We start from the raw sequence: 24,560 nt of genomic DNA, 5'->3' as shown, positions 1-24,560 counted from the left end.
TATCGGCAGATTCTGCAATTACACATTTATTACAAACAATGGCTATTATGGGGGATCTTATCACAAATTAAAACTGATAACCTACCTGCTTATGTTTCTAATAAAATGAAACCATTTTTTTTTACATGATACTACATAAAATCATACTAGAGGTATTCCTCATAACCCTATAAGACAAGCAATTGTGGAAAGATCTAATCATACATTAAAAGAGATGCTTTTAAAACAAAAAGGTGAAACAATAAGAACCCCCAAAGATAGATTGAACAATGCCTTATCAACTTTAAAAGTTTTAAAAGCTAATAAAACAGGAACAACAGCAACTGAAAGGCAGGGGATAACAGAAAAAAATGCCTTATGGAAACAGGCAACCTCAGGAGGTAGGAGGTGGGGGGACCCTGAAGAATGTACCAGAGACCTTGAAAGGTGAGAAACTCCCAGGACTCAAAGGGAGGGACCTTAGATGAAATATCCTACCATGGGGTGAGGGAACTTGTAGAGCACACCTCCAGCAGAAAGACAGGGCATCAAGTGAGAAATAGGGTTGCCATCCCACAGTCTAAACTCTGACCCATAATTGTTCCTGACTGAAGAACTGCAGGGATGGAAGTGAAGCCTGAGGAAAAGAAGGTCCAGCGACAGGCCCAAAGTGGGACCCAGCTCAAGGGGAGGCCCCAAGGCCTGACACTATTACGGAGGCTAAGGAGTGCTCACAAAAAGAGGCCTATCAGGACTATCCTCTGAAAGTCCCAACAAGCAGCTGAAAGAGTCAGATGCAGAGATTTGCTCCCAACCAATGGACAGAAGCTGCTGACCCCTGTGGCTGAATTAGGGAAAAGCTAAAAGATGTTGAGGAGGACTGGCGAGATGGCTCAGTGGTTAAGAGTGCCAACTGCTCTTCCGAAGGTCCCAAGTTCAAATCCCAGCAACCACATGGTGGCTCACAACTATCCATAACAAAATCTGATGCCCTCTTCTGAGGACAGCTACCGTGTACTTAACACACAATAAATAAATAAAAAAAAATTAAAAAAAAAAAAAAAGATGCTGAGGAGGACGGCAGCCTTGTAGGAGGACCAGCAGTCTCAATTAACCTGGACACCCAAGATCTCTTAGACACTGTAACATCAACCAGGCAGTATACCAGCTGGTATGAGGCCAACACATATATAGCAGAGGGCTGCTGGGTCTGGGTTCAGTCAGAGAAGATGCACCTAACCTAACTCTTGACCTAAGTAAGTCAAGAGACTGGAAACCCCAGGGAGTTCAGAGGTCAGGTGGGGTTGAGGGGGGTGGAGGGGAACATAATGTGGAGACAGGGGATGGGGAACAGTGAGAAAGTAGATCAGGAAGGGAATAAAATAAAATTAAAAACAAAACAAAAAAAGGAAGTCTTAACATGAGAATGGAAAGCCGGGAAGGCATTCTGATGGGGTAGAGGATATGCCTTCATTTCTCTAAGAGGAAAAACCCTGTGGGCTCCAGCAAAACTAATTGAAATCTGACATGAGCAAAAGAAGAAGGCTTGGCCGATGATGTGGACAGCATGGCTTTAAGAAGGAAAAAAAACCAAAGATTTTGAAGCAGACAGCTGATCACTCTCCATGGGGACAGATGAAGAAACTGGCTGGCGGGGGGCAAACGACAGTTGACTATCTGGGAAGCCTCAGAACACTACAACCTGTTGCTCAGCGTGCTGTCTGTGGCAATCGTACATGTAACAGTCACAAATCACACTCATTGGGGCTTATATTTCTACTCCACCAATTAACATATTAGTAAATTGGGGAGACATGGGTATTTCTGTGGTATACAATGAATCTTCTTCGCTACCTGGTCTTTATGACCATCATGGACCTGCTCAACCTGCAGAGGAGGGCAAAGAAATTATAAATTATACTGTGGAAATTAAAGGAATTTTACTTGTATGGGTAATGGAATTCATTGTTTAAATTTAACTTGTCAAATTTGGTTATCTAGAATTATTCATAGTATTTCGCAGAATTCTTATAGAAAAGTTCCTATTCTTTGAGCATGGATTTGAGGGACGAAAGATTAATACCACTATTTCCATAAATCTACCATCTTGCAAATTACAGATTACTAATAAAGAATCTGATTGGATACACTGACAGCAACATATAGGTAGGAATCCTCACGTGCTAGTTAATATCATCCGAAAAGAAGTCATTGCTTGGAGCCCTTATGGGTCCCCTTAAGGACTATACTCTTATGCAGAATTGAAATGGCAATTGTCCAATTCAAGTACAACTGTGGAGTTGCCTCTGATTCTAGATACTCTATTGAATGGCATGGAGATGGAATGTCAGGCCCTCTATTACAATCTGGTAATTCTATCCAGGCTAATTTGCAGTAATTGCCAAGTGCCTTTCAGTACTTGAAGCAAGAAACAGAAAATTAAACTTTAATGATGACAGATTTCATTTGTCCTTTAATTTAGATCAAAGTCACACCTTTATGGCTTGTTTGCCGTTCCCTTATCTGTTAATGTAAGGACCCATGCAATGGCACCCTAGTAATCCTAACATTACCTGTACATGCTGTGCTCTTATGCCTGTATCAATGCTAGTATGTTTTTAGATGTCACTACTCAAAGTGGATACCAGTGAGGTTGTCAGGACCATATCAAGACTCACCCGTGGGGCTGGTGAGATGGCTCAGTGGGTAGGAGCACCTGACTGCTCTTCCAAAGGTCCGGAGTTCAAATCCCAGCAACCACATGGTGGCTCACAACCATCCATAACAAGATCTGACTCCCTCTTCTGGAGTGTCTGAAGACAGCTACAGTGTACTTACATATAATAAATTAAAAAAAAAAAAAAAAAAAAGACTCACCCGTGATAATGCTACTACAGACCCTTGCTGAAAGAATATTGGGAAGATCTCAACGGATGGTGGGACTGGTAACTGCTGAGGTCCTGGGAACCATCACATTAATTGATACTGCTACCACATCTAGAGTTGCTCTTCATAAAGAAGTTCAAACTGCTGAATTTGCTAAAGACTGGAATACACATTCTCACAAAGTTTGGACTCAACAAAGACAGGCAGAAAAATGGTTGGTGCAATAGACAAATCGAGAGAAGCGGTAATACTCATCGGAGATCAATCAAATTACTGCGAGAACAAATGAAATGTGACTGGAATGTCGTCACTTCTTATTGTGCTACATCTTTAAGATTCAAGGACGGCAAATATGATTGGGAAAAAGTTAAAATGCATTTGTTGGGTCATCCTAACTCTCTTATCAAATGATTTATGATTTGCAGCAAGAAATTATAGAAACATTTTCAAAGAAGCTGCCTGAACTAGCAGGGATGGATGTTACAGAACATCTTACAGATGGTGTAGCTTCACTTAATCCCATGGATCATTTTGATATGTTTCTTGCTTTTGTGATTTTTACAATTCCTGTGATGACTTTACTGGCTTTGCAATGTATGCTGATTTATTTGGATAAAACTGTCAGACAACTAGATAGGCAAAAGAGCATTTTTACTATACAACTCCATAATCTTCAACAGAATTGTTATCCCTACCACTTAAAACAGAAAAGGGGAAGATGTAGTGATATGGATAGTAGTAAGCCTTTGTGCCTGGCTTTGAGAGAAATGTTTAGCAAAGCCTTTACTATGTTCAGGTCAATAAGAAGAAGCTGAGAAACTGTTCTGAGACTGTTTGAACCTTCAAGAAAAGTTTCTGTCTAAAGAACCTGCACATGGTGCTGCATAAGAACATGCGACTGCACTGCCCTTGCTCCTAAGGCAGTCCTGACAAACCTGGAGTTCTTACTTCTGTTTCTGGGTAGCCATGGTCAAAGAGACTAAGATCTGGGTGGGTCGTCTGTTCTCATGGGAAGGGCAAGGGCAAGGGCAAGATAACTTTGTTATTTGGAACCTTTTCCAGCCCCAATTAACCTTGTATGATGTTGGACTAAAGTAACTGGAGTAAGCTACCTGGCTGTCAAATCTTTTCCAAGAAGACTAAACCACTCTGCTCCCTTGAGAAATGAAGGCTTAGCATCTTGGTGAGCTTCTATCCGCTAAGGCACCTATGACCCAACATCTGAACCTAGGTCCTCTGGAAAAGCAGCAGATGCTCTCAAATGCTGAGCCGTCTCTCCAGTTTCTGCACACAACCAAAAAATCTTCAAAGAGACAGATTTACCTGCCAATTGCCTTTACAACCACCCAGCCGAATCTCTCTTTGGAGAGTAAACTTTCCTGGGCTAAACAAATTACTGCTTCAAGTGAAAAATTACCTAAAATCAAGAGAAAAATTTATAAAAAAAAAAAAAAAAGTCTGTGATCAGCATCCTAATGATAACCTGCAAAGGTAGCCCGTGGGAAAAAGCATGTAGGTGATCAAGAGTCTACTACTCAGAATTTTCTGGCCAATCAACTCCTAGGTGGCCCTAACCCGGGCAGATCATTCTGCTGAAAAGACAATTTCAAAGAGCAAAGGACAGAGCTTAACTACAGAATTCCACTAACCTACTGACTCCAAAATCACTACTCACAGTCTCAAACAGCTCTTCCATCAGCCCATTCACTTCTTTTTCTGTAAAGAAGGAAAGGAGTTTGTTAGCAGAACTTAGGTCCATTTTGTAGTAAGAAAGAACTCTAAGGAGATAACAAATGCTGTTTCTACAAAGCATCTGACCAAGGCTCTATCCATCCACCATGCAGCAACTCAAGTCCTGCTCAAGATGCCTGAGACACGTGAAAGAACAAGATAGGAAGGAGTCTATTTCCATCAGGTTTAAAGTCTAGCAGGAAGACAAAGAAAATGTTCACTGGTTTTATAATAAAAATGGAAGTATAATCCCAGTTCTCAGGAGGTTGATGTAAAACAGTTGTTCATAATTCACAAGCATACTGGGCTGCTGCATTAGTCAGTAACAAACTCTGGCTGGCTACATAAATGAGATTCTGTCTCAAAAGCAAACAAGACGAACAGACATACACATGGAGAGCTATCTGATAAAGCAAGCTGACCCCTGCCTGACTCTCCATGTGGTAATCTCTTCTGCTTGCAGTGGGTCTTCTCTGTCCTGTTGCTGTTCACTACAAAAGTCTTAACCCTGCTTCACTAGCTAAAACATCTCATCTTAAGTACGTCCCTAAGCCTTCCAGAGGACAACCTCTTTCAACAGACTGGGAATCTCTACGTGACCCACCTAGTACCTACTGCTTTCTAAGCTCTTCTCTTTCTAGGCTCACTGACTGCAAGACAAGGCCATGTCCAAAGTCATTTTGGCATTCAAAGTATAATACGACCCTTACCAAGTAGAAAATGACAAACATAGGGCCATACAGTGTACAAGCAAATAGCAGCTTTCTGCATATACACCTAATTTAAACAACTACAGAAATGAACAAGGAGACTTAATTGTCTTAATTTCAATTAGTCACAAACGTCTAAATCATCTAAATACTAAACAAAGACAAATGGAAAAGGCAATAAGAGACAAACATACTAGTGATTCTCACTGCTCGGTCAGTACGGAAATCCTCGGTGTCTGGTTCATCAAGATCTTCCAAGAAGTTATACTCTGGATCATCATCATCATCTGCCTCATCTAGGGGGAAATGGTTTAGAGGATTATTCCCAACTCTGACCTGGTTTTCTCACAGAAGGTCACACTGGGCTGGAATGAAAGGAATGAAGTTTATCAGGTCTGGGTGGGGGCTGGGCGGCTTCACAAGATCTGCAGTTGGCTTGAGAGCCTGAGAGAAATAGCCTTCTCCAAGTTTCAGTGTTGCAGCTCTTTCTGGGGGTAATAAGGGCCATATAAGCCTTTGGGAGAGAGCAGGGGTTTTCAGAGTGGGTGGTTTATTGGCTGGGGCTGAGGTGCTGGGAATGCTTTGTTTACATATAGAGGAATTTCAGGTGCTTGGTGTGTGTGTGTGTGTTGTTCTTTCTCACTTTGGTTTTTTGAGATAGGATCTCACTGGGTAGCCCTAGATGAACTTAGCCTTACTATGTAGACCAGACGGCCCTTCTTTTTCTTCCAAAATTCAGGGATTATGGTCATACACAATTGTACCACCATGCCCAGACCCCAACTCCGAACATGTACCTATAAAAATAATTATAGAATCTTTCAGCAAAACCTATATAATCCTGTTTTTATGCTATTGCACTTATTTATGTATATGTAGTCCAGAAGCCTTGGTGTGTATGGTATTTTGGATGAAGAAGCCCCTCATAGCCTCATATATTTGAATGCTTGGTTCCCAGTTGGTGCAACTATTTTGGAGAAAGATTAGGAACTGTGGCTTCCTTGGAGGAAGTGTGTCACTGGAGGGATGGACTTTAAAGTTTCAAATCCTCACCTCAGGCCCATTCTCTCCCTCCCTCCCACTTTCAGATAATAATAAACTCTTAGCTACTTACTGCTCCAGTGCCATGCCTGTCTGCCTACTATCACACTCTGAGAGGATGGTCACTGACAATCTACACTGTAAACAAGAGCTTAATTAAGTGCTTCATGGTGCCTCTTCACAGCAATTTAACAAAAATTAAGACACCTTGCATGTGGGGCTCATAGAACAACTTGTAGGAGATGTTTCTCTTCTACCAGCACATGGATCCTAGGGATGGAACTCTGGTCGCTGGGCTTGGCAGCAGTCACCTTTACACACTGGGCCATCTTGTTGACCTGTGTCTTTCTTTCTTTTCTTTGAGATAAGATCACACTAAGTTATGAAAGCCGGACCAGTTGCTATGTAGCCCTCGTTGGAGGAAGTGTGCCTCTGGGGCGAGGGTCAAGGTCATGATTTTCCTACTTAACCTCCCAAGTGCTAGGATGACAGACACGTGTCAGGACGGCTCCCTTTCCACTCCTGACTTGTTGCACCTCCCTTCTCCTCTGAGCCTGGCTCCCTTCTCTCCTCCACACAGCACTCACTCTCAGCAAGCAGCAAGACAGGAAGGAGAGTTTACCCGTATGACTCACACTGGGAGTCACATTTGTGTAGTGTCTCACAAAAATAACGTTTCAATTTCTTCTTTTCACATTTTATTTATTGTGGGTGTACATGCCTGTGTGGGGGTGCCAGCATGGCATAGCACACACGTGTGAAGACCAGTGGACAACCAGCACAAGCATGCTCTGGAGATGGTACTCTGGGCGTCAGGACTAAAACAAGTCACTTTACTCACCGAGCTCTCTTCTGGCCCCAAACCAACATTTTATGGAAAGGTTATCTGTGCAGTGACATAGTGAGAGGAGGAACGAGGCACTTCCCAGACCTTAGGGCAGGACTCTGTGTTAGGTCCTCAAAGCAGCTCCCAAAATGGCAGCGCTGATGGCAACAGTGTGGAACAAACCTGAGCTCAGTGTTGCTAGGAAACAGAAACCTGAAGTGTTTCTCGGAAGCCCTTAGTCAGCACTGAGCACTCTGCCAGGGCTGCCTGCACCTCCAGTCTGACAGAGCCCCAGGCTCTTCTAGAGGCTGAGCTGTGCTTCCCACCCTCCCATATGCTCCTATAAAATCCAATAAGCTACTGGGGCTGTGCACTGCCCTCTGCAATCCTTAAAGGTATCCCAGCAAGGGTGTTTCGTCTTTCTTTTCCCAATTAAAACTATCCTTTCCTTTGACAGGAGTGGCTGTGTTCAGGATGTCTTGCTGTGCCCACTCACACCCTAAAGTTGTGACATCTGGGGCTGAGTATGGACAGCATTTCCCTAGCAAATACAAAACGCTGGGTCTGACTCCAACTCCACATATACACACACAAGATGCTAGTTATGGAGAGTTATGTCATACATGACAAAAAAGGCATGCAGGCCAAACATATAACCAACCCGACAGTATTCAGTACAGGCATGACAGAAGCCGAGAGTCATACACAGAACCATCACGAGGACAGAAGAGTCTCAGCATCTGCTAATGCTTCTCCTGAGTACCTAAGAGGGGGCTAAGACGCTCACTAGCAGGGGGGAAATCACCAGGAAGGGGGGAAATCACCAGGAAGACAAAATATTCCTTACTGTGGTCTAATCCAAAAAAAAAAAAGGAAGAAGAATAATCAGAAAGAGGAGGAAGAAGACGAGGAGGAAGAGGAGGAAGAGGAAAAAGAAGACGAGAAAGAGGAAGAAGAGGAGGAGGAGAAGGAAGAAGAGAAGGAAGAGGAGGAAGAAGAGGAGGAGGAGGAAGAAAAGGAGAAAACAGCCAGAAACGGCAAGCCATGCCTTTAACTCCAGCCCATGGGAAGCAGAGACAGAGGCCAGCCTGTTAGCATAAGGGGTTCCAGGCCACCAGGACTACATAGTGAAACCTTGTCTCAAAAAGACAAAAGGAAAGAAAATGTACGGATTATATGTTATTTTTAAAAAATATCTAGACGGGCTTAGTGGCGCACACCTTTAGTCCCAGCACTCAGGAGGCAGAGGCAGGCTGATTTCTGAGTTTGAGGCCAGCCTGGTCTACCAAGTGAGTTCCAGGACAGCCAGGGCTACACAGAGAAACCGTGTCTCAGAAAACCAAAAAAAAAAAAAAAGTATACCAAATCTGCGGGCATCTTGGCTCCCCAAGTGAAACCATACTTCAAAAACAAAAAAAAACAAACTCTTTCAGCTTAACAATAAACAACACACCAATGAACAAGCAAAGGAAGTAATTGTGGAAATACACTCCCTGTCATTGCTCACTTAGAAACACAGGCTAAAGCTCCAATGCAGCTTCACGACCGCTCACTTCTTTCCTTCCTCCCTTTCTGAGGCACTGTCACTCTTGATCCTCCTTCCCCCAACCCTCATGTGTTAGAGTTCCGGGTGCGCAGCACCATGCCTGGCCACTCTGACTATTTCTTATGAAGGTCAGCACCCACTCACCATGACTTGCAAACACTCCTACTTACCAACCAAGAAAGAATGAAAATGCTGCTAAGATGCCTGGGGGTGGAGAAGGCTGAGAAACTGCTTTAAAGCAAGCATGCAAAAGTTCTGTGTTTAATTCACAAAACAAAAAGGATTCAAACAACAAAACATTACACAGCAATAAAAATTAAATCTACGACTGTTGACAGTACAAATGAACTCTTATACATATACCGCTGAGTGGAAAACCACCACCAAAAAGGAACACATCTGACCCCATTCATTTTATGAAGGCAAACAGGTTGAGTGACACATGCCACTAGAAGTCAGGATTTATTACTACCAAGGTGTAACTAGCAACTGAAAGGGAAGACAAGGTTGACTCTCAGTAGCGAACTCCAGATGCTGCCACTATCCTGACAGAAAATCCCAGCTATCTGAGGTCATTATTTACATTATATATTTACATTATATACATGACAGTTACTATTACATACTCTACACTTCCATAGTCTCTTGCTTTGGTACCGATAAAATTTTGTTTTGTTTTGTTTTGTTTTGTTCTGTTTTAATTAAAAAGAAAAAGCCTACCGGTTGGGATAAAGAGTCCACCATCCTCCATCTCTTCCTCAGCTTGGCGAACCAGAGGTCCGAGTGGCTTGTCTTGAGGAAAGGCAGAACCATCTGGCTGGACTGACTTCCGAGGCTGGGCACCTGGTTTTGCAGATTGACTGCTGGATGACAGCAAAGGAACCTCCCCATCGGAACGCAGCTCAAGTTCTCCTAGAAGAATCGCAAACATTGCTCCACACTCTTTCTGCCCATGATTATTCATATGCTACTGCAAAAGTAGCATCTTTTCCTGAGACCTTTATGACAGACACCTTCATGAGGCATATTAGGCACACAGGCTTTCCCTTCTCGTCAAGATGGGCTCCCAAAACAAAGAATGAAATGAAAACTCAGATCCAAATTATTCATCCCGAGTTCACACAATGAATCATGCCTAATTGCTATGACACTTCCTATTCAAATAAGCTTGGAACTCTGTGTTTTCCTAAGAAAATCAGACCACGGGGTGAAGATTTAGTTCAACGGCAGAGTGTCAGCCTAGTACATATGACACCCCTGGGCTCAGTTCACAGCATCAAGAAAACAAAAATCAGAATACAGGGTAGAGGGTATAAGAGGACAAAGGGACAGTTAGAGCTGACCATTAACACTACATTTCACCAACTATAAATGATATAAAATGTCCAAAGGAGGGGCTGGAGAGGTAATTCAGAGGTTAAGAACACCGGCTGTTATTGTAAAGCTCCCAAGTTCAATTCCCAGCACCCACATTGCAGCTCCTAAGCACCTGTAACTCCAGTTCCAGCTGATCTCTCCTGCCCTCTACAGGCACAAGGCCTGCAGCAGGTGCAAAGGCAAACACAGTGCTGTGAATGAGAATGAACCCCACAGACTCACTTGTTTGCATTCTTAGTCCCTAATGGGTGAACCGGCTGAGAAAGTTTCCAAGGATTAGGCCTTGTGGGAGTGGGTGTGGAATTCTTGGAGGCAGAGTGTCACTGGAGTGGGCTCTGAGGTTTCATAAAAGCCCATGCCAGGCCCAGTGGCTCTCTGCCTGCTGCCTGTGGATCAGAATGTATATAGTTCTCAGATACAGCTAACAAACCAGGCTGCCACACACCCCACCATAATGAACTAACCCTTTAACTGTGAACTAACTGTAAGCAACCCCCCCAATTAAATACTTTAAGAACTGACTTGGTCATGGTGCCTTTTCACAGCAATAGGAATCCAGAATAAAGACATACATAATCTTCTTTTTTAATTTGTAAAAAGAAAAAAATGGGGCTGGAGAGATGGCTCAGCGGTTAAGATTGCTCTTCCGAAGGTCCTGAGTTCAAATCCCAGCAACCACATGGTGGCTCACAACCATCGGTAATGAGATCTGACACCCTCTTCTGGAATGTCTGAAGACAGCTACGGTGTACTTACATGTAATAAATAAATACATCTTTAAAAAAAAAGAAAAAAATAAATGTCAGAGGCATACTGGCAGACATCTGTAACCCTAGCACTGTGGAGGCTGAGGCAGGATAGTGAGTTTAAACCTTGGGCTGCATAGCAAGGCTAGGCCTCAAAAAATAAATAAATAAATAAATAAATAAATAAATAAAAGCAAAACAAACATTCCTGACTCTAATTTATTTTTACAGAGTAAATGAATAAATATACAGGGAACCATTACATTTTTACTATCAAAAGAAAATGTAAACAATCAGGTTGTCAGGGCAGGTAGTCTATGGAACGACTGATCCCATCACTTGGGAGGCCAAATTCAGGGGAACACTGGAAGTTGGAGGCCAGTCTGATCTTCATATGGAATTCCAGGAGAAAGAAAACAGAAATAATCGCGTTGTCATAGAAACACTGTAAGCAGCCAGGCAGTGGTGGTGCACGCCCTTGATCCCAGCACTTGGGAGGCAGAGGCAGGCAGATTTCTGAGTTCGAGGTCAGCCTGGTCTATGGAGTGAGTTCCAGGACAGCCAGGGCTACACAGAGAAACCCTGTCTCAAAAAAAAAAAAAAAAAAAAAAAAAGAAAAGAAAAGAAAAGAAAAGAAAAGAAAAGAAAAGAAAAGAAAAGAAAAGAAAAAAAGGAAATAAAGACTTAAGCAGGCTAGGTGGCCCATGCCTTTAGCCCCAGCATTGGGAAGGCAGAAGGTAACCTGAGATCCAGGACAGTCTGGACTACAAAGATGGAGAGTGGGAGCAGGCAAGGGCACAGGGCGGACTTAGAACCTGCCCATCAAGCTGTCCTTGGTCTCCACATTCTCTTGTGCACTCGCACACACATACACACAAACACCCCAGAGTCTGCCATCCCTTTATTCCAACACTCAGAGGGGAAAGGCAGCTGTCAAGGACTATAGTTTTTTGGTCTACAAAGTGAGCTCCAGGCAGCAAAGCTAAACAGTAAGACCCCCATTCTTAAAAGAATTTACATTGATTTACCATCAATGTGCCACTTCCCAGTCCCCCCACTTCCATAGTCTCTCTCGCCATTTCCCCTCCCCTTCTCCCAGAGTGTGGAGCAGCCCTGACCCTGGCACATCAAGTCTGTAAAGGGCTAGGTGCTTCCTCCTCCACTGAGGCCAGACAAGACAGCCAAGTGAGGGAACAGATTCCACAGACAGGCAACAGCTTTGGGGTGCTCAGAACCACATGAAGACCCAGCTAGCTGCACATCTGCTAGGTGTGGAGGGGCATAGGTCCAGCCCTCAAAGATAATTTATTTTTTAGACCAGTCAAGTGCAGTTGTGACTAGAGAGAAAGTGTAGGAGCTTGCAGTCTCCTGACTCAACTTCCCAAAGGCCAACATTACAGATACATGCCACCACACCTGGGTACTTTCTGTATTTCTGAAATTTTCTTATCTGTTTGCACAGTCTTCAATTAAACGTTCTCATTTCAAAAGGGGTCCAAGTGGCATTGGAGATGTAGCTTAGTTGGTGGAGTTCTTAACTAACATGCATAAGATCCTGGAGTGGACACCAGCAACCACATGAACTGGGAGTAGGGTTCATGCCTGTAAGCCCAGCACTAGGAAGGAAAAGGCAGGAGCCGCTCAAGTTCAAAGCTAGCCTAGGTTAGCAAGTTCAAGGCTAGCCTGGGCTCATAAGACAGTGTCTTAAGAAGGAAACCAAACTATTTGTCACTTTTCTCAATTGAAACAAATTCCCCATGCCCATCGAGAAGTATCTACAGTATTACACCTTATCTCAAAGGAGAGAGCAAAACATAATAAATAAATCATTTACTTTTTTTGAATTATCATTATATTGATATCTTTTTGTTTTGCTTTTAAAGATTTATTTATTATTATATATAAGTACACTGTACCTGTTTTCAGACATACCAGAAGAAGGCATCAGATCCCATTACAGATGGTTGTGAGTCACCATGTAGTTGCTGGGAATTGAACTCAGGAACTTTGGAAGAGCAGTCAGTGCCCTTAACTGCTGAGCCATCTCTCCAGCCCCCATATTGATATCTTTAGTTTCAACTAGTACATAATACCCCTAAATTAGAGATTACCCCACCAAAAAAGAAAAAAAGCCTGTATTTTAAAGAACAGCTTAATCCTTAACACTTTCCATTCTGCCTCCCTTTTAGAGCCCAGGCTACCTACAGAAGCTCCAGACTTTGCTTAACAGGAGTAGTAACTGCAGTAACAAGGACTGCAGTGAAACTGTAGTAAATTTATCAGGGACTAGAGAAATGGCTCAGCAGGTCCAAGTGGATTGCAGCCAAGCCAGATCACCTGAGTTTGATCTCCAGAACCCATACAGTAAAAGGAGAGAAGTTTGGTCAGTTGTGTCGAGCCTGGACTACACAGTGAGCTCAAGGCTACTTCAAGCAGTCAATAACAGTAATTCTCCTAGCCAGGTGGGGTGCCACACGCCTTTTATCCCAGCACTCGGGAGGCAGAGGCAGGTGGATTTCTGAGTTCGAGGCCAGCCTGGTCTACAAAGTGAGTTCCAGGACAGCCAGGGCAGAGTAACCCTGTCTCAAAAAACCAGTAATTCTCCTGTCTCAGCCTCCCATTTACTGAAACTACAGGTATGTGCTAGCACATTTGTACTGCTTTCTTTCTTTCTTTGTGTTGGCTTTTCTGTTTTTTGAGATAGGGTCTCTCTATATAGCCCTGCCTATCCTGGAATGCACCATGTAGTCTAGACTGGCTTTGAACTCACACCTCCCAAGTGCCAGGATTAAAGGAGTGTGCCAACATGCCCCAGCTCTCTTTATTTTTTTCCCAAAAACAGGTCTCATGTAACCCAGGCTGACCTCAAAATCACTATGTGGCCCAAAACAACCTTGAATCCCGTCCCGCAAGTGGCAGGAGTACAGGCAAATACCACCATGCCCAGCTTACAATCTTTTAAACATATATGCCAGAACCTTTAAATCCATGTAAACATTGCCCTTCCAAGTCCATAAGGCCAGGTTGACAGCAGAGCTTCCTCCACTGGGACTTATGGCACCTGAAACATCTGGAACTACTCCAAATTATCCTACAAGTTTAATTCAGTCTGATAAGGCAGCGTCTCATGTTCAGCTGGCCTCAAACCCAACATTCAGCCAAGGATGCACTGGAACTCCTGATGCCCGCCCTGCCTGCTAAGTGCTGACTTTACAGTTGTTCTCCACCAAACCCAGTCTATGTCATGTTGAGGATGAACCCAGAACTTCATCAACACTAGGCATGCACTCCACTCAACTACATCAGATCCAGAGGTACTGGAACCGCCCTACAGCTGCACTTCCAGGTGCTTGTAAGCAACTCAAAGTTAAGTGTTGGGAATTGAACTTCAGTCCTCTGTAAGCAGGATGTACTCATAACCACTGAGCCATCTCACCAGTCCTGATTATTCTTTTTAAACTGGGTTATATACACTAATTTCCAACCTTCCCTGGCTCTGCCTTCCTCTGAATCACAAAATCCTTTTCATGTTATAGAAAGTTTCTTTGCAATTTTCTTCATCTCACTAAGTTACATTGCTATCTAACTTAACTCTCCTCCAGGAAGTCTCTGAAGACCTCCATACTTGCCTTTCTTTGTAATATCCTAGTCAGGAGCTGGAGAGACGCTTAGCACCAGCTGCTTTTTTCAGAGGACCCTGATTTGATTCCCAGCACCCACAGGGAAGCTCACAACTATCTGAAAGTCCAGTTCCAGGGCTCTACTGTTTTCCATGGGTACCAAGCACACATGTGGTACAGACATACATGCAGACAAAACAACATACACATAAGATAAATATTTATTTAACTAAAGAGAACATGGCTTAGCAGTTAAAAGCACAGTTCAGTTCACATAGTGGTCCAGTTTTAGGGGATCTGACATCCTCTTCTGATCTCTATTAGCACCAGGCATGAACGTGTGTACACAGACAACCATACAAAACACTCAGACATAGAAAATAAAATATGCCCGGCGAGGTGGCACACACCTTTGACACCAGCACTAGGGAGGAGGAGGCAGGCAGATTTCTGAGTTTGAGGCCAGCCTAGTGTACAGAGTGAGTTCCAGGACAGCCAGGGCTACACAGAGAAACGCTGTCTCAAAAAAAATGAAAAAATAAAAAATAGAAAGAAAGAAAGAAAGAAAGAAAGAAAGAAAGAAGGAAAGAAAGAGAGAGAGGGAGAGAGAGAGGAGAGGAAAGGAGAGAAGAAAGTGAGAAAGAGAAAGAGAGAAAGAGAGAAAGAGAGAAAGAGAGAAAGAGAGAAAGGAAAGGAAAGGAAAGGAAAGGAAAGGAAAGGAAAGGAAAGGAAAGAAAAATACATCTTTTGTATTTTTTAATTTGTATGCAAATTAAAATTCTTCTACAACTGAGACCTAACCTGCCATTCACAAGTCACCTTTCCCTACTTCTTCCAAGCTACTACATCACCACCGATTCAAGTTGTTCCTACTCCAGGTGTCCAAGGCTCCATTCTGTCAAACTGCAACCTTCAGTGCCCTCAGTCCAAAGCGTTCTCCATCTCTGGAAACCCTTTCTCAATGTTCAAAGTCTTCCTTTAAACTACTGCCCTCATCCCATGAGACCCACTTCATGAATACAAGACTAATGAAGTGCACAGTTCACCTCCCCAGATATACAGGATAAAGTCTAAAAGTAAAAGGGGAAGAAAAGGCTAGAGAGACAACTCAAAACTTGACAGCAATCATTGCTCTTGCAGAGAACCCAGGTTTGGTTCCCAGCACCATACATGGTGGCTCACAACCACTTGTAATGTCAGAGCCAGTGGTTCTGACACTCTGCTCTGGCTCCACAATCACCAGGTACACACATAGTGCACATATACACATGCAAGTGAAATACCCATATAAATACATTTTTTTTAATGGGGAGGGGATAGGTCAAAGAGAATATAGAGAATTGGAGAGGAAAAGAAATTCTCAACCCACTTGTAAGGTTCACAATTCCAAGCCCAAACCACAGCAATTTCCCTTTACAGATACATTTCTCCGGAAAGGCAACACAGAAAGAGAAGACGAGCCAGGTGATAGTGGCCCACGCCTTTAGTCCCAGGATTCAGGAGGCGCAGGCAGGCAGAACTCTGTGAGTACAGGGCCAGGCTGGTCCATAGAGAGTTCTAACACAGCCAGAGCTACACAGAGAACCCGTCTCAAAAAAACATCAAAACAACACAACTAAGTGACACACAGGTTACCTGTCTGTGCATTACAGGTGCTTGGGTCCAATAAAAACATGTGTATTCGTGAGATTTATTAGAGATGGGATCTAAGCTTAAACCTGTAATTCATTAACCTCTCGTACAGCGCTTGTGCAGTTTGACGACAGTCCTATAAAATATTTTTCTGACACCTTGCAGTTTGGATATAGCTCCCCACAAGGTCAGATATGGGATTTTAAACTTGCAGCATCCTGTTAGCACTCCAAAAGAAAAGTGTAGACCGTTTTGGAATTTAGATCCTCAGACCAGAGATGTTCAACCTAAACAGGAAAGGAAAAGGCAAGCCAGACCTTTCATCCTTACCTCCTTCCGTCTTGGCTTCTTCAGCAGGCTCTCCTGAAGGAGGCTCCTCTGGGACAGGGTGATCCCCTCGGTCTTCTCTGGTAACCTGCCCAGGTGTAAAGACAACTCTCTTCCCTTTCTTTGAGGCAGAGACCTGGAGTCTCCCTTTATCCACATGTACAGGAAGGGAATGAGAAGACTCCAAGGAGGGAAGGGGGATTTCCTGAGAGACAGCTACATCAACGGCTTCCAAGACTGCTAAGTTCACATGCTGGGCCAGCATCTTCGAGTTCAAAGACAGCCCCTCTGCCCTGAGCTGATCGTCTCCATCCTGCATGGAGAGCCCTTCAGGGCACACTGCACTGTCCTGACTCTGACCCCAGGACAGGGACTCTGACGCGCTGTCTGGGAGCTGGTCCGTGTCTGGCTTCACAGCTGCCTCTAGGTCCAAGTCATCACCCTCCTGGTCATCTTGCTGCTGAGAAGACTCGGTCACTGAAAGTCTTCTCTTCTTACAGGGCAACATTTTACAAGTTCCACGTCTGTTCCATCCTAGAAGCATAAAAACCAAGCCCTGATCACTTCAGTGGTAGTTAACAGTAGTGACATTTGCTCGACTACCATTTCACGCACCCCAAGTTCAATCATGAGCATGGTATTTCACACCGAATGCCTAGGACTTTTAGCAGAAGATAAGAAATTCATTACAGTAGCTCAGCTCAAACTCCACACTGAACAGTATGCTACCTTGACTAAGCGATACCTTAATCTCTTAAGCTTCTGTTACCTCAGACTTCATGTGATAGTGCAGGCCTCTTCCCAGCCTAGGAAGAGGCAGGTGGATCTCTGTGAGTTCAAAGCCAGACTGGCCTGGAACTGGCCACCTGCACTTACATTCACATACCCACACACAGACACACAAGGAAAAATTTTCAAAAGTCAATCTTATAGCATTGAATATCACTCTTCTAGTATCCTTGTCTTCCAGAGCTATCAAGTCAGTGAGAAAACAGAATCCATAACTGGTTTCTCCACTATCCAGCATTATGTGGCATTGTAGACACTCTGTGACTCTTCCCTGAAGAGATGAATGAATGAAAGTGGGCCTAAACAAAGTTAGGCTGCGTTTGGACCAAACAGGCAGCATTTCCATAGGTACTGGAGGGTGAATTCCAGCCTGCTGTGTATCTCAGGGTGATCGTGTGTTGTGATCTTGCTGCTTCCACTGACAGGTGTTTCAGCACATCTCTTTAATAAGTAGGAACCCAGAGTTTTATGCATGTAAGGCAAGCATCCTACCTCTGACTTCATCCCCAGCCCACACACGCCCACACACACACACACACACACACACACACACACACGTTGCATCCTTCTATGCTGGAAATCCTTACTTTCAGACATAGGTCCAAGACCAGAATAAGCCTCATTGGCAACCTTCACGCCTGAAAGATCACTCAACACTACCAGAGAAAACTTACTCAGAGTTTGATCTATAAAGCTAATCTTAAGCCTCCGAAACGCACATTCTCTAGGGCATTAAGGGAGGCCCCTCGCCCTAAGAGCCCAGGTCCTTATCATCGTAAAGCTCAATAACCAAGAGAAGATTCGCTGATCCTGTCGGGGAGGAGAGTAAAAGAGTACGGAGGGGAGTGGGGATAACCTAGGTGATTCCTTATTTCACAGATGACTTCCTAAGGTTCACAGAGAAGGAAGCAGAGGGGAAGCGGGGAGAGAGGGGCAGCCAGGGGCCATTCAGTCAGAACTGTGAGAGGATCGCTCCAAGCGCTTCAAACTACCATACCTCCAAGAGTCTGCTCCTTTTTTGTTGTTGTTTGTTTGTTTGTGTTTTTGTTTTGTCGAGACAGGGTTTCTCTGTGGAGCCCTGGAACTCACTCTAGAAATCCGCCTGCCTCTGCATCCCGAGTGCCGGGATTAAAGGCGTGCAACCACCACCGCCCCGCAAGAGTCTGCTCCTTGAAGGCCAGGAAAGGCTTACCAAGAGTGAGTGAACGCACCGAGCAAGCAGTCCCCAGATCCCCCCTGAACAAGCATTTCACAGGACTCCTAGCTCCGCTCTCGACACCTCAGCGCTCAACGTTAGCCCAGGTCCGCACCAGCACGCACACCCCTGCTACCCGATTACCCTCCCGCACCGGGCACCCAGCCTCGGAGCAGACGCCCCTCATCCTGGGCACCCTCCGCCCGGGAGCCCCACGTCTAACGTGCTGCTTCCCGCCCCACCACACACTACCAAATACCCTCAGAGGCCCGCTCTGATCCCGCGGAAACTCAGCTCCTGCACCAGCGGAAGTAACGCAACGGCACCGGCTGACGTGCGCGCCCCCGATGCGCGGGACCTCCGCGTCAAGGAGCATGCGCCAGATGATCGGCGCCATCATGTTTTAGGGCCTGGTGAAGCCACAGCCCTGGTAAGTCAGTTCATGGAAAAAGTAACCCAACACATGACAAATAGATGGATGAGGAGGAGGCAGACGTAGCCCTGATTTCGAAGCCAGGCTAGTCTACAGGACGAGCTATAGGACGGCCATGGCCACACACAGAAACCCTGTCTCGAAAACAAAGAAAAAGAATGAAAGAAAGGGAAGGAGGGAGGAAGGCAAGGGTTGGGGGAGTCTTCCTACTCTTCTCTAGTTACCGACCAAACTCAAAACCTGAGGGTGGGGAATCCATAGTTTCCATAGTGTAAGTTGACAACTAATCACCCTCCCCACAAAATACTTGGAACATAGGAAGAAAAGGAGAATTCCTAAAATTCAGAGAGATGCTTCATATAGCTGAGGTCAAAGCCAGATTTGAACTCGAGGTATAGTAGTTATTCATATCTGCATAATAGTCTTTATTTTGCAAAATGTTCTCTTTTTCTTTTTTTTTAAAGAGATTTATTTATTTTGCGTATATTAGCTCACTGTCACTGTGTTCAGACACCCCAGAAGAGGGCATCAGATCCCATGACAGATGGTCGTGAGCCACCTTGTGGTTGCTGGGTACTGAACTCAGGAGCTGTCAGGGGTGCTCTTAACTGCTGAGCCATCACTCCAACCAGCAAAATGTTCTTAAACTAGGTAATTTGGTCACCACAATAAATCCTGTGTACCAATGAATATTTTTATCACTTTTTTCCAGTTTGTAGATTCTAACTCTACAGGACAGATGAACTCACAAAAATACCCAAATATCAAAAGGAGTCAGGTATAAGTTATTCCAATTCTAGCTTCTAATGTATTGACCCAGTGCTCAGTAAAGAGCCTGAGCCATAATGTTCAAAAATTCATTTTTTTTCTGGTTTCGAGGCCAGCCTGGTCTACAAAATGAGTTCCAGAACAGGGCTATACAGAGAAACCCTGTCTCAAAAAAAAAAAACCTAAATTTGGAAACTTGAATCCATATTGTGTGTATTTATATATGTATGTACAAATACAGAGTTGACATTTGTTTTAAGTTGGCTATGGTACACTGTACCACGAATACCTTCCTGTTTAAAATCATCATGTCTTTTGTAGTATAACCTTTAATTTCCAGTTATCTCTCTTTAGCCTCCAAATACCAGGTTAACTAAAAATGCAGTGGTCTTTTCCTTGCAAGTAGTATAAAAGCAGTTTCCCAATTGAGTATAATAATTTCAAAAATAAAAAGTTTTGAGTTTCAGTGATGATACAAATTATGCTTAGGAAAAATAATCAGGAAACTTTAAAAATCAATTCATTCATCTTTTCTAGTAGTTTCTCTAACTTAAAAAATACACTTTTTAGGCAGGGTGGTCTATGACTGTAACACTAGCATTTGGCAGGTGTTGAAAGGAGTTCAAGACCAGCCTGGACTACACAGTAAGTTCAAGGTCAGTCTGTATTACCCAAGACCCTGTCAATAAATGTAATTAAAATTACTCTTGACAGGCAGTGGTGGCTCAATAGGAGATTGTAATCCTATCAATAGGAGATTTCCAGTCCAGTATAGGCTACACAAATGAGTTGCAGAGCAGCCTGGTTGAGAGAGACTGTCTTTTTAAAAAATCACAACTTCTCTTCTCTTATGGGGGGGGGGGCGCATTAAGAAACCAAAAGCACTCTTTTGGTCACAGCTGGCCTGATCTTGGAATCAAAACCCAAACCCTACAAAGGAAAAGAAAGGTGACAGGCCATTAGCAGAGACAAAGGAATCTCCAACTGCGGAGAAAAGCCAGGTTCCGAGAAAGAGCCCCCACCTCGGCCACATGTTCCCATGTCCTCAATCTAAAGTCAGAGCCACCCGAGCATGTGCAGCAGGGTGAAGCGACTCATTATTATTATCATTATTATTATTATTATTATTTTGCATATTTTCTGGTGTTTTATACTCCAGAGTACTGGGTTTAAAAGCATGCACCACTACTGCCCAGCCGACTTTAAGTCTTTATTATTGTCTCTGCTTTTCTGAGATAGGTTCTTGTTATACACGTCAGACTGGCCTGAAACTCTTGATCCTTCTGCTTCTACCCAGGTTTCAATCTTTAGTCAGTTTCCATAAATGCCTTTACTGTTTCAGGAGTGCGCTAAAATAATAGCCATCAATACTGAAACAGTATAGAATTTTGCTTTTCTCAACTCCTCGGACCCAGAAGGTTCAGCTTCTAGCTATATAAACTCAGGCAACTAGAATTACAGCTTCAGAAGACGCTAAAGCGACTATCTTCCTGCCCTTCTGTATTTGGAGACCTATCCAAGACTGTCCTTGACTCTCCTTCCTCACCCACTTGAGTGCTATAGTCACAAGGATGTGCGACTGAGCTAGCTAAACACCTACACTTCTTAATGGGCTTTGAAATTTAGCCACAAACGCCCACAGCCTGTGAATGGGCGGAGACTCATCCTCGGAAAAACTCGGCAGTGGGCGGGGTCTTCTCTCGAAGAGCTTCCGGAATCTTTCGGGCAGAGGCGGAGTCTTCTGCCGAGGGCCGTTCGGGAAGAGGCGGAGCCTATCTCTCATCAGGACCAGTCTGACTGCACCTGCATCCTTAGCTCAGAGCATCCCTGGAGCATCTAAGAGGAAAGCGCAGCTAGCAACCAGGGATCGTACTGCAGGGGCAATCGGCCATGCACCTTCCCCTCCCCTGATCTGGAGGTCTACAGCCGCGGCCTCGGTACTGACCGAGATTCCCAAAGTTGTCTGACCTCTGCAAAAGTGTTTCTATCAACAGCCTCTGATTACAACATGGCTGAGATCACAAATATACGCCCCAGCTTTGGTAAGTAGAGCCTGACAAACTAATTTGGGGGCGATCAGTGCCGTTGCAATGCCAGATAGCTGAGGAATGGGCGGGGAGTGAAGTCCAAATGGGACCCTCTCATTGCCAGCCCAGCCAGAATAGGGCCTGAGGTCATGAGTAGAAGGCTGTGGAGAACCTCTGAATTTCAGCTGTGGGATGCAGGCTCTGGCAAGGGCAGAGTGCCACCGAGGATAGGTAGGTCCAGGATGCTAAAACCTTGATGGTAAACCCTTGATGGTGCACTGTCAGCACGTCTGGAGGTGAGAAATGGCAAGCTTGCGGAGGATGTGAACAACCCCCCCCCACCCCTCTTTCTGGAGGAAGAGAGGTGAGGTAGGCCGAGCCCTCCCCCTAGGGGCACGCAGGGCGGTGCCCCTTCCTCCCCCTCCTACTTCTGAGGGCTGCAGAAGAGGAAAGTGGCAAGGGGGATGGGACATCAAGATGGCAGCGTGGAGACTATGGGCTGTATGGCTGGAAGCCAAGGGAGGCGGAGGCCTCCAGGGAAAGCAGGGTGCGGGGGTGGGGAGCACAAATGAAGCCACTCCTTAAGCCGGTCAGAGGGTTGCTAGGGCTGGGGTAAAATGCTAGCCCTGCATGCTTCATTCTGCACCGTAATGGTGTAGTCCTTCGCGGTGTTACCAAATGGCGCTTGGCGCCGCCGGGCGGAGAGATGACGTGATGTCTATTTCTGAACCTCCTGGCAGTGCCTAGGCGCCCCTTCCGGGGCCTTTGTTCCCTGTTTTCCCGGTCTGGCTTTTCAAATAGGGGTACTCACCCGCGCTGGTGCTGGCCAGGGAGGCAATCCTGGCCTGGGGGAGGGGCTGGAGAGGCCCAGCCCGGGGGAGGCTGCTTTGTGTACCACAGAAAGCATTACGTCATCTCGGAGTGGCTGGTCTGCGACCTAGCCCTCTGGGTTCTCAGAGCACTTTTACACTCCCTGGGGCAGAAAGTGCTGTGGTAAATAGGTGGGAAAGAAAGCAAGAGAGGCTTGGCCAAGTCGTTTCCTCTTGGGGAACTCCTCCATAACGATCCAGGAGCGCAAACTTCTCATGCTGTGCTCCACACCACATAAATAAGTAAAATAAAATTGTCCTTCGATTGGAGGAATCAAGTAAGAGTTGTTGCAGAGCGAACCTAGAACCTTCATATTCCTTAAGAGAGTATATCCCTCAGACAATCCAGGTGTGAACATTAGGTTCCAAAATTTAGGGTAGAGACACAAGCCATCTTTAAAAAAATAAAATAAAAATGGCTTTCTCACTCCCAAGTAAGAGGCATATGTAACTGAACGGAACCCAATGTTCTCCACATAACAAGCCATCAGATCTCAGCGAAAGCATCCAGACAATGGATCTTCACACCCCTCAGCCCTTGTTCCCATTTGACCCCAAGGCTGGATCTTATGTATTTCTTCAGCTTTGCTCTCTGTCTCTATCCTTTAAGTCTTGAGTTTCCCAGACCGAAATCCATTTTGTGATCACATGAAAAACCCAGGATTTTCTTCACAATCTTTTGCTTCTCAAACTCTCTTCTTCCAGCAGCGTCCTTTCTCTAATTGCAAGTCTAGAGCCTTTTGAGAGTAGATGAAACAAAACCTAGACTTGTGGTTTCTTTACTTCCTGAGTTCAAGGCCAGTTTAGGGCTACTTCCTGAGTTCAAAACCTGACTGGACAAGGTCATGAGATTGGTCCCTAAAAACAAGAAGCCAGGAATGGTGGCTCAAGGCAGAGGTAGAAGTGTCATGAATTCAAAGTAAGCCTGAGTGAGACCAGTCAGCATGGGCTAGAGACTGAAACCTTGAAAAAATAATGCAAAGTAAAAAAGTGATCGTAGCATGGTGGATCACACTACAGTCCTATGGCACTGGGAAGGTGGAGTTTAGAACATTCAGAATTCAAAGGCCAAGGCAGGAAAATGGATCAGTATGTAGAACACTTGGGCTCAAACCTAACGAACTAAGTTCTAGCCTTAGAGCCCACATGAAGGTGGAAGGAGAAAAAGGACTCCACAGAGCTGTCATCTACCTTTACCCATACACTCATGGCATGTCACACACACGCACATGCACACATAGTAATAGGGTTTTTGAAATATTTAAAACAAAAATATTCAAGGCCAGTTTTTCGTTGTATAGCCATTTTGAGGCCAGCCTGGGCTACATGACATTCTTGTTTAAAAAAAAAAAATCGAACAATCAAATAAAAAATACTCAGGGAACTAAAGTGTTTGCTCAACAGTTAGGAGCACTTGTTGCTCTTACAAAAGTCCCAAGATTAATTGCCAGAGCCCACATGAAGGTCCACAAAGATCATACCTACAGCCCAGAGAAATCAGTGTCCATTTCTGAGTTTCACAGCCTAAACACTCGCATATTTAGAATAGTCACATAAATATTAAATAAAACAAAATTTAATATATTTTTAAAGAAATTATTTTATGTATATGAGTATACTGTCACCATCTTCAGACAGACCAGAAGAAGGCATCAGATCTCATTATGGATGGTTGTGAGCCACCATGTGGTTGCTGAGAATTGAACTCAGGACCTCTGGAAGAGCAGTCAATGCTCTTAACCACTAAGCTATCTCTCCAGCCCTTTTTTTTTTTTTTAAGAAATTAAATAAGCCGGGCGTGGTGGCGCACGCCTTTAATCCCAGCACTCGGGAGGCAGAGGCAGGTGGATTTCTGAGTTCGAGGCCAGCTTGGTCTACAAAGTGAGTGCCAGGACAGCCAGGGCTACACACAGAGAAACCCTGTCTCGAAAACCCAAAAAAAAAAAAAAAAAAAAAAAAAAAAAAGAAATTAAATGGTCTAATTTTTTTTAAAAATTCTGGTCTGAGCAGAAGCCAAAGAAATTGGGAATATCTCCTTTGTCTCCAGATCCCTAGACC

The 24,560-nt window shown here is 44.4% G+C and overlaps 1 protein-coding gene and 1 pseudogene across 5 annotated transcripts in view; one reads left to right on the top strand and one right to left on the bottom strand.

Moving 5' to 3' along the window:
• 5830417I10Rik (RIKEN cDNA 5830417I10 gene) overlaps positions 1 to 16,882 on the bottom strand; it is a 52,315-nt pseudogene extending 35,433 nt beyond the window's left edge. Inside the window, exons 1-4 of the transcript NR_028359.1 lie at positions 16,425 to 16,882; positions 9,440 to 9,631; positions 5,501 to 5,602; positions 4,541 to 4,581 (exon numbers count right to left, since the gene is read on the bottom strand). The product of NR_028359.1 is annotated as an RIKEN cDNA 5830417I10 gene (transcript). The remainder of the gene's footprint in view (positions 1 to 4,540; positions 4,582 to 5,500; positions 5,603 to 9,439; positions 9,632 to 16,424) is intronic.
• A 1,897-nt stretch (positions 16,883 to 18,779) lies between these two features.
• Positions 18,780 to 24,560, top strand: part of Syt11 (synaptotagmin XI) — a 30,461-nt gene continuing 24,680 nt past the window's right edge. For 2 of the 4 annotated variants that reach the window (XM_006501348.1, XM_006501350.3), the window contains exons 1-2: positions 18,780 to 18,835; positions 20,949 to 21,648. In XM_006501348.1, coding sequence (XP_006501411.1) covers positions 21,615 to 21,648 — 34 coding nt within the window. In that variant the 5' untranslated portion in view covers positions 18,780 to 18,835; positions 20,949 to 21,614. Of the gene's footprint in view, positions 18,836 to 20,903; positions 21,649 to 24,560 lie in introns of those variants that run through there. The other 2 variants (XM_030252576.1, NM_018804.3) reach the window with 2 other exon arrangements.

Source organism: Mus musculus, chromosome 3 (genome assembly GCF_000001635.26).
Source record: "Mus musculus strain C57BL/6J chromosome 3, GRCm38.p6 C57BL/6J".
Classification (NCBI taxonomy): domain Eukaryota; kingdom Metazoa; phylum Chordata; class Mammalia; order Rodentia; family Muridae; genus Mus; species Mus musculus.
This window is presented reverse-complemented; position numbering and strand designations above follow the sequence as displayed.